At 44.8% G+C, this 10,728-nt stretch overlaps 1 protein-coding gene across 2 annotated transcripts in view; it reads left to right on the plus strand.

Moving 5' to 3' along the window:
- LOC138670945 (cyclic AMP-dependent transcription factor ATF-7-like) overlaps positions 1–8,462 on the plus strand; it is a 105,145-nt gene extending 96,683 nt beyond the window's left edge. For both annotated transcript variants that reach the window (XM_069758742.1, XM_069758743.1), the window contains exon 13: positions 3,894–8,462. In XM_069758742.1, the coding sequence (XP_069614843.1) occupies positions 3,894–4,111 (218 nt within the window). In that variant the 3' untranslated portion in view covers positions 4,112–8,462. The remainder of the gene's footprint in view (positions 1–3,893) is intronic.
- The last annotated feature ends 2,266 nt before the right edge of the window (positions 8,463–10,728 follow it).

A 10,728-nucleotide genomic window follows, 5' to 3' on the forward strand; every position in this document is an offset into this window, starting at 1 on the left:
GGTCTGGCAGAGTGTGGTGTACAGCTTTCTCCAGCACTACCATAGACAATGAATGGAAAAGAGGTGCACATCCTCAACCTGCCCTCTGTTCATGGTCTACGGGTCTGGTGGAGTGTGGTGTACAGCTTTCTCCAGCACTACCATAGACAATGAATGGAGTGGAGGTGCACATCATCAACCTTCCCTCTGTTCATGGTCTATGGGTCTGGTGGAGTGTGGTGTACAGCTCTCTCCAGTACTACCTTAGACAATGAATGGAGTGAAGGATGAGTATGCTCAACCTGCCCTCTGTTCATGGTCTACTGGTCTGGTGGAGTGTGGTGTACAGCTTTCTCCAGTAGTATTTCAATATTTGCAGATGACACTAAACTCTGCAGGGTAATCAATACAGAGGAGGACAATTTTATATTACAGGATGATTTATGTAATCTAGAAGCTTGGGCTGATAAATGGCAAATGAGCTTTAATGGGGATAAATGTAAGTTCATGCACATGGGTAGAAGTAATAAGATGTATAATTATGCGCTTAATTCTAAAACTCTGGGCAAAACCGTCAATGAAAAAGACCTGGGTGTATGGGTGGATGACAAACTCATATTCAGTGGCCAGTGTCAGGCAGCTGCTACAAAGGCAAATAAAATAATGGGATGCATTAAAGAGGCATAGATGCTCATGAGGAGAATATAATTTTACCTCTATACAAGTCACTAGTTCAACCACACTTAGAATACTGTGCACAGTTCTGGTCTCCGGTGTTTAAGAAAGACATAGCTCAACTGGAGCGGGTGCAGAGAAGAGCGACCAAGGTTATTAGAGGACTGGGGGGTCTGCAATACCAAGATAGGTTATTACACTGGGTGATCTTATTTTAATGTATAAATATATGAGGGGACAGTACAAAGACCTTTCTGATGATCTTTTTAATCAGAGACCTGAAACCGGGACTAGGGGGCATCCTCTGCGTTTGGAGGAAAAAAGGTTTAAGCATAATAACAGACGTGGATTCTTTACTGTAAGAGCAGTGAGACTATGGAACTCTCTGCTGTATGATGTTGTAATGAGTGATTCATTACTTAAATTTAAGAGGGGACTGGATACATTTCTGGAAAAGTATAATGTTACAGGGTATATACACTAGATTCCTTGATAGGGCGTTGATCCAGGGAACTAGTCTGATTGCCGTATGTGGAGCCGGGAAGGAATTTTTTTCCCCAATGTGGAGCTTACTCTTTGCCACATGGGTTTTTGTTTTGCCTTCCTCTGGATCAACATGTTAGGGCATGTTAGGTTAGGCTATGGGTTGAACTAGATGGGCTTATAGTCTTCCTTCAACCTTCATAACTATGTAACTATGTACCTTAGACAATGAATGGAGTAGAGGTGCACATCCTCAACCTGCCCTCTGTTCATGGTCTATGGGTCTGGTGAAGTGTTGTGTACAGCTTTCTCCAGTACTACCTTAGACAATGAATGTAGTGAAGGATGAGTATGCTCAACCTGCCCTCTGTTCATGGTCTACGGGTCTGGCGGAAATAGCGTAGTACAATGTTCAGCTTTCTCCACCACTACCATACACAATGAATGGAGTAGAGGTGCACATGTTCAACCTGCTACCTTTTCATGGTCTATGGGCCTGACGGAGTGCTTTGTTCAGCTCCATAGACAATGAATGGAGTTGAGGATGAGTATGTGCGACTCTACTTCATTCAAGGAGGGACTGCAGAACCTGGTTCCTGGGTTACAGAGCCCCATTCATGGGATTGCAGGAGGTCCCCAGCAGTTGGACCCCCAGTTATCAGTGCGTTATCTCCTAAGCTATGGATTAGGGTAAATTTACAGTCTTGGGAATAACCCTTTGAGATGCTCATGTACCTTCACCAGCTGTCAGCCTACAGCTATTCTCCCAGTCTCTTCTGTACACATGCCTGCTTGGGTTGGACAAGTGTGCATGTTTTTTATGTGGGTAGGGAAATAAGCCGCTGCCAGGCACCTTTATTTTTCACTGTGTGCTGCCCATGGTGATGAATTGGTTCCAGCTCTAAACCACTGCAAAGGCATAGCATTTCCCTGCAGCTGCCACTAGAGGGAGCTCTGTATAAAGATTTTCATAGCTTCCACTGAGTTCAATAGCAGAAGTAAAAGTTCAAGTGCATCGGGCTCCCCCTGGTGGTGACTGCATGCAGCATCGTTTTCTCATGTACTGTGTGAAGGGTAGCCAAGGATTTAGCACTGTAAAAGGAGAATTATACCTATTGCTGATGAAAAAACACTTAGGCTATATGTCCACGATCCGTAAATAGCATTGTTTTGGACGCAGTGTATTTCGCTACATCCAAATGCTGTGTTCTAATCGTGCCTGTTAATCCTCATGTGTCCAGTGAGCCATGCGGATTTGCCGCATCTAGTGAATGGCTATGGGTGAGACTAGTAACTGACATGCTGCAGAAAACTGACATGCTGCAGCTCATGAACTCGCACTGCGGGTGAGTGTACGCAGCGTTAAATAGAAGCGGTGGGCATGGGATTTCTATAAACCCATCCTCTGTGCTGGTAATATTAAATACACAAATTCCAAGGCAAAGTGCACATATGTAAAAAATGAATAGGTAAATATAAAGATACAAGACAATGTTGTACTAAGTGCACAAATGGACAATGCAAATGGACAACTTAGAAATTGAGATAACTAGCAACGAAAAAGAACCCGAACAGATATCCAATGTTCAAATAAAGAAAAATGTTTATTTAAGGATTCATAAACCATAGGGAGGGGTGGGAAAATACCAAAGAAAGAGGGAACAACGTAGGGGACAATGATTATTAGACCTCAATATGGTGTGGCCAAAATATTATACCATGATATAGTTATATTAAGGAAATCCAAACAGATAATCATTATGCCACAGAACTGAAAAAACAACAAGATCTAATCAAAAAAAGAGAAAGAGATGTAAAAAATGTATACTGGCATATTAAGAGTTAGGCCGTGGTCACACTGGCGTATTGCATCTGATGTGAGATCATCGGATGCGATATGCTAATGACCCTCGGCTCCTGCTCGCAGCAGAGCAGGAGCCGAGTGTCATACGTCTGTGCTCTGATTCCCTCGCACAGGGAGGATCGGAGCACAGCTGCGGAGGAGGCGGAGAAATGAATTTCTCCATCTCCTCCATTGCTGGGGTCCGCTTATAGCGCACATCACTCGGATAATATCCGAGTGGTGTGTGCTGTCTCACTCGCACTCATAGGCTTATATGGGTGCGAGTGAGCTGAGAGTTTTCCTCGGTTCGAGACAATCGCAGCATGCTGTGATTGTCTCGGACCGAGGAAAACGGCCGACAAAAAGTCGGCTGGTGGGAGCGGCCCCATATGGTAACATTGGTCCGTGTGCAATGCGATTTTTTTATCGCATTGCACTCAGCCGTATTACGGTCTAGTGTGACCCCGGCCTTAAAGTGAGATACACATATTCAATCATATAAGGGGGCTAGAATAGAGCTGATAATTGCAAAGCATATGTATACATCCATAGCGAAAGTACACTTGAGTAAGTACGTTCAATAGCCACCCAGTTAATTACCTTGTGCATGTATATTCAGAGTCCCCAGGATGTGCCCTGCCCCGACACGCGCTTTGGCGTCTGCCTTCATCAGGGGCAGGGCTCATCTATTCTAGCCCCTGACCATTTTTATACTATTCCTTTTATCCTGGTGTCTGTAAAACACATGTGGGACTCGCCGTGCCTGAATGGAGAAATGGCTCAGGTGTGGGATTGCATGGATGCGGCCGGCTTTCATCTGAGAGTGATTGCCCCACCGGTCAGGGCTCTGGTACTTTCCTTTTGTGTGTCCTGGATTTCATTTTCTTTTTCTCCATTTCTTTCTTTTGTGCAGAAAACCTCAAAGACAGCTGTGATAGCAGAGGGTCTCCAGCCCCCGTCTCCCAGCACAGCTCACTGTCCTCTGCCTCCCCCAATGGGCTCCGCTCACCAGCCGAACACATGGCCACTTCAGTGCTCACGCAGATGGCCAGCCAAAGGACAGACGGCCACAGTCAGATTCTACAGTCACACGTCATCATGTCCCCACAGTCTCAAGCAGCGAGTAGATGATGCATCTACTCCATGTATACCTAGAACTAACCCACGGGATGCCTCAGCCCCAAAGACTGAGCAGAATAACTAAGCCCCAGCACAGAACGGGCGGATACGGATAATAAGAAATATATATACCTATATATATTTGTTTTTAAAGTTCGGTAAAGGGTGTTTAGAAACTTTTTTCTTTCATTTTTTAGTACACGGACATCAAGTGGCTAAAGCACTAATCTTCAGATCCCATCAGGTCAAATCAACAACCTCAACACAAAAGGTGTAAGGGCTTCAAGCACTAACAGCCATGTCCGAGGTCACGCACCCTGCCGCTCGCTGCGTGGTGTATATAGACGACAGCTCGCAGGTTTACCATTTCAGTGCCAGCAGGGTGGGGGTTTCTTTCCCTGGTGCTCCTTGTCTGAGCATTATCCCTGTTCTGCTCCATTTGTGTAACCGAATATTACTGAGAAACCCTTTCCGTATTTTACTACTACAATTTTTACTTCATTGGAAAAGGCAGTGCCATCCATACTTTACCTGTCCTCGGCATTTCAGTGTTGCTCAGTCATTCATTACAGATGAGGCCTTATTGCGCAGTTGCCTTTCTGCATTACGTGGAGACCATAGTGGAGCGTTCTCTGGTCCTGGAACCCAGCCTGGTGCTGGATGGACACCAGAGGAAAACCTATGAGCAGTCCCACACCGTGAGGAGGAGACCAAGGAACAATCGCTCTGTACTTACCAAGAGGGAAAGCTTTACAGCCAAGTGATCAAAGTGATGTCCACATGTAATGCTTCATGGCAAATCTGCAAGTCTTCCTCTCCTCCAGTAATGCTCCTGAGATTTTCTTCCTCGAACTTGAAGATTGGTCTCTCTGCAGCGACTTTAACACTAAATATAACCATCGGTGCAGCCTTTTCATAGTCTTCCAAAAGTCCATGCCTGGGGTGACTTGGGATTTAGCGTGCAATGAGGAGGCACCTTGTTTGATAGACTTGTATGAATCAGACATGACCACAGAGGAGGAGGAGTCCATACTATAGGAGAGACTTCCTCCTCCATGTACTGTAGGTACGGCACTAGCTTATTCTCATTGCCCCATGAAACGGCAACCAGAGGCTTCTCCGTGTCGAGTAGAGGGCTGGCTTCATGTGCCTCTTACATCGTCCTGTATGGAAAAAGTGAAGTTTTTGCACCTAATATGTAGTACTATGATTGCTTCTAGCTCTTTCAGGTATTGTTCTATGCAGTCACGTGGACCTTTCGCAGAGACATCTTGCTAAACTTTGCTATAGTTTTACTTGCAGGTTCACAAGGTAACATTAACAGTTCATCATCTAAGCATTCTCCTTAGTAGTTTACAGCATAACATGCAGAGCATAAGATGAGTAATATGCACGCCTCTGCCTGCAATCTCATGTGGGCACCGCCGCCTGCAGTCTCGTGTGCGCGCCGCCGCCTGCAGTCTCGTGTGCGCGCCGCCGCCTGCAGTCTCGTGTGCGCGCCGCCTCCTGCAGTCTCGTGTGCGCGCCGCCGCCTGCAGTCTCGGCCAGTTTCTTTGTGAATTAAGAGATTGCAGATTCCTGTAGCTGTCTCATTATCGTGGTAATGTCGCCAGTGTCGTTGCTGAGACAGGCACACAGTCTATTCTCCCTCCTGGGATAACACTACATTGTCTGTATTGGGCGTTTTACAGTCTTCAAGTGACGTTTCATTGTTGAAACCCAGATATCCTTTGCAGCAAATCGCTTGGTGTTGATGGTTGATGCAGATTTTATATATTGGGAAATACTAGTTATTTGAGTAGCAGAAACAAGGTAAGTGATGTCGGATTGCAGTTACGCAGCGCGTTCACACGATTGTGCAGTTGTGTAGACCGGACTGACTACACTAGGAATCCTCCTAGCCAAGAAACTAGGAGCTAGTAATATAGAGAAATGCCTCTTTATAGTTTTACATTGTGTATTAAGTCCTTGACTACTTTATCTGCAGAACTAAATATTTTTTATAATTGGCATTTTACGCCCCAAGATTTTGTCCTGTCCATATCCCCCAATGCACACCTTCCCTATTGGTCCGAGCAGATTTCCTAAGGACTTTTTTTGGTTGTATCCTGAAATTGGGCCTATTTTAGCGTCTAAGCATTAAGTGTAGCATTCAGGGGCTTAAGTCCCGCTTACATGTGCTGATCATCTAGAAACGAGTGCTAGTAGGAGGGAACGCTCGTACCCTGATTATCAACCTGTCTAAGCAGGCCGGCAAATCCCCAACAAACCAGCAAAATGCGCATTCATCAGATACAATGATTTTTAAGCCGGCTTAAAAATCGTCGTTCTGAGCATTACATCGTCCTCTGTAAGCCGCTCATGGCCTGCTATAATTACCACACAGAATGATCGTTCTGTGCACTAAAAGTGTGGTCGGCCTGTCTGAATAGGCTCGATCGCACCATGTGAACCCGGCCTTACTAGTGTGTGCTGGAGGAAAGCTGGTATGTGGATCCCTATTAAGTGGAGCACATTGACCCTTTATGTCTGGGTTTTCTCTTGTGTAGGCCCTAGGCTGTAGCTCATTACCTACTTTACATGATGTTATTGCACTTACAGCTGCTATTCCTGGCTACCCATAACCACAGCTAGAGGGGTGGAGATGGGTTCCACATGTTAAAGGATTTCTGGGACTTTTGGATTATTATCCTAACAGCAGGCAATGTGATAAAATCCCGATTGCTCGCCTGTTACATGGACCCCACCAGTCTTGCACACACATCCACATGGACACAGCGGGGTCGTGCTTTAAATGTAGCAGTCATAGCTGATGCAAATAATGAGCTCAACACCGAAGTGGTGGACAAATATAACACATGAGCAATAGGTTTATTTATTTTTTTCTATTTCATCTCATTGTCTTCTGTGGAAATAGTTTTAGAGAATTCCAGATGACCACAATAATCTATAGACCTTTTGCAAAGACTCTGAATGCTGAGTCCCCAATGATTAACATTATGAGGGTCCCAAAACCTGCGTGTGTGTATAGGGCCGAGCAGTGTAGAATTGAGCAAAAAGATCCACCAGACCCTGTCTGTGGCCACCGGACTAGAGCCCTACAAACGTCCAACTACGTGCCGGCATTCCCAGTGCCTCGGCGGGACATCATCGGACCGTGGCCGCTGGGCCGAGATCCTGCAAACCTTTATGCTCCGCTCTACAATGGATTCATTCACGATCTATGGGAGTGACGATGATACCCGCACATTACCGTTCCCATAGACCAACAGAAGTGAATGCAGCAATGCGTACCACCTGTTCATTCACACAGTTGACTATGGGACCCTCATCTTGTTATCAGTGGGGGTCCCAGCAGTCAGATCTCCATCAATTTATTCTGTGACTAGCTAAATGATGTCTGGGGCATAACCCTTTAATCAAGCAGTGTCAGTACTGGGGATCGTGAGCCCCATATCGTGGATAAATGACGGTTAATTCATATTAAAGTACATTTATTAGTGACGAGAAAATCAATTTGCTGCCAATCTGGCTAATTGGCAGAGGCGCAGCGCTCACCAAATACCGGACCATTGTCCTGCAAATTGATTCTTTCATATCGAACATTTAGCATTTACCCAGTACAGAGTTTTAAACCTAAAATCATGGTGTGAAAAGATGGACATTTCTTAAAATTAGATTAAAAATTTTGAATGACTGAAAACATTTTGCTATTAGACACCGTGAGTTTTATAAAGCTGCTAATGAGATGACGGGTCATTCAGCCATACTTGTTCTAGTCGGAAAATACAATTTGTCATAACTGGCAGACTTTAATCGTAGCACTTAAATGCCAGTGTATCATCCCGGGGTCGGGCATAGCGGTCATGTCACGGTTTTGGATTTGCTCATGAGTCTAAGGCTGCATTCACACATCCCTTTCCAGTTTGTGATCTGGTTTTTCCCATGTTTTGTTCAATTAAACAAAAAAAAACTGATGGAAACGAACGGAACTGTTTTTTTTCCATTGTCACGCTGCAATAAATCAGTGGAAAACTGATGTTTAAGTAAAAAATGGATGTATGAACGGTTCCATTAAACTAAATTGATCAATGTGCTGTCCACATTAAAAATGAGCAACACAATGAGGAAAACGGATGTGTGAATGCAGCGATGGAATAAACGTCCGAGCTTGTTCCTTAAGGAATAGGCCGGTTCTGTCTGTGCAGCAGGTCTACGTCTGCATAGCAAACAGGTTTCACAGGAAGACTGTGGTCCCATTAGGAAATCACTTGGTCACAATTTTCACATCTACAACCATAAAATTCAGGAGAATGTATAAGGAAATGTGTCAAAACAATAAAATTGACCTTATTTTACTAAGCATTTCAATAATCCGAAGTGTTCCAATAACAGAAGTAAGAATGCGTTAGTGTTCTATATGATCAGGCCTGTCCTCCGCTTCCTACATTTTTACAGACCTTATATAGAATTTTATTTTTCACGAGTTCTACCAAAGACAGCGTAGATTATTATTTTATTGGTAGGAGTCCCGATTTGTTTAAAGGGAATTTTCAAGATAATTATACTACTCTAACTAGTGGTATGGCTGTATAGGTCCTTGTACAACAATGAAAACGATGCCTGTCTTGTAGTAATCCGATGTGCCAGCGCTGAGATATCAGGCTTTGAAGCCACATGCAGATTAGCATTGAGGAGCATTGGGGGCCCTAAAGCACTTTGGCCCTAAAGCACTTGCAGGTTATTAACCTTTAATTAATCTGCATGTGGCTCCAAAGCTTGATTTCTCAGCGCTGGCACATCGGATTACTACAAGACAGGCGTCGTTTTCATTGTTGTATTAGGACCTGTACAGCCACACCACTAATTTCGATAGTAAAATTTTCCTGGCAGGTTCCCTTTTAGGGTATGTGCACACGTTGCGGATTGTCTGCGGATCCGCAGCGTTTTTTGCAGTGCAGAAACGCTTCAGATCCGCAATTGATTTACAGTACAATGTAAATCAATGAGAAAAAAAAAATGCTGTGCACACTTTGCGGAAAACCCGATGCGGAAACGCTGTGGTTTAAAAGAAGTAGCATGTCACTTCTTTTTTGTGAATCTGCAGAGTTTTTTTACCCATTCCATTATAGAAAATTGCAGGGGTAAAAAACACAGCAAATCCGCAAGAAAACCGCAGCAAAAACGCACAAAAAAACGCTGCAGAACCGCACAAAAAAACGCGACAAATCCGCAGGTGTGTTTTCTGCCAGGAGAGGCAGAATCCGGACCAGAAATTCCTAAGGTTATGTGTCCACGGGCCGTTTTACATCCGGATTAGCTGCGGATTTAACGCTGGGTGGAGCCGCAACGTTCAATCCGCAGCGTCCAGATGTTACAGCATAGTGGAGGGGATTTTATGAAATCCCGTCTCCACTATGCATGGTAACACGCATCCGGCGGCCCTGCGATTCCGGACATGCGGCGCGTCTTTTTAGATCGTAGCATGTCCATTTACCTTGCTGCGACGCTGCGCCGCCTCAAGGTATAACACAGGTGTGTGGGGTGCGATGATCCCCGATGTGTGCTATGAACACATCAGGCATCATCGCGTCCCCAGAAGGGGGCGGAGTGAGTTTTCCGCTCCGTCCAAAGCGCCGGCCATCCTGAACGTGGACATGTACCCTTAGCCTAATCCGCAACGTGTGCACATAGCCTTAATAGTGTTAACCTGATTGCAGAGGCATATATCAACCAGCATAAAGGATAAAAAAAACCTCGGACTCAAAATGCATTTTTTTGGGTGGATAAAGCCCTTTGAAGAATGCCTATTGTTTATCTGGATGACATCCATTTACAGGTGCAGTGCACTTACAATAATAGACAGGTTCTTAGTGTTGTATTCACACATTGTGGTCATATTGTGCGCTGTGTATTTTGTTTTTTTTAGGTGGAGAAGTGGGAGAGTTTTGCAAATATTCACTGCAAACTTATAGAGGTACCGTCACACTCAGCGACGCTGCAGTGATATAGACAATGAGCCGATCGCTGCAGCGTCGCTGTTTAGGTCGCTGTAGAGACGTCAAACACGGCAACACCAGAACGATGCAGGAGCGATCCAGTGACGTAACGGCGACTCACTTCTCGTTCTCGCAGGTTGTTAGCTCCATGTAAAACGTTGCTGGCGTCGTTGCTTTTGAGGTCAAACATGACGATACACGCCGACCTGGCGACCAAATAAAGTTCTGGACTTCTAGCTCCGACCAGCGATGGCACAGCAGGATCCAGATCGCTGCTGCGTGTCAAACACAACGAGATCGCTATCCAGGACGCTGCAACGTCACAGATCGTTGTCGTTCTCGTTGTAAAGTTGCGGAGTGTGACGGTACCTTATGACTTCAGTGTGTGAATCCATCCCAATGAGATTCAACATCTTGCATTGACCTCAGAATAAATTCTATACACATCCTTAAATATTACACCTGTATTTTAGGAGATCTGACTGTTAAAATTAAGACTGCCTATTCTGTACCTATTTAGTGCCTTCTGTTGTATTAGGCCTTATGTAGGAAAACTAGTGCCCATCGCAGCCAATCAAAACCCAGCTTTATTTTTTTTTTTACGTACCGTAGGTTTGAGAGGCAAGCGAG

This window comes from Ranitomeya imitator, chromosome 3 (assembly GCF_032444005.1).
Source record: "Ranitomeya imitator isolate aRanImi1 chromosome 3, aRanImi1.pri, whole genome shotgun sequence".
NCBI classification, from domain to species: Eukaryota; Metazoa; Chordata; class Amphibia; order Anura; family Dendrobatidae; genus Ranitomeya; species Ranitomeya imitator.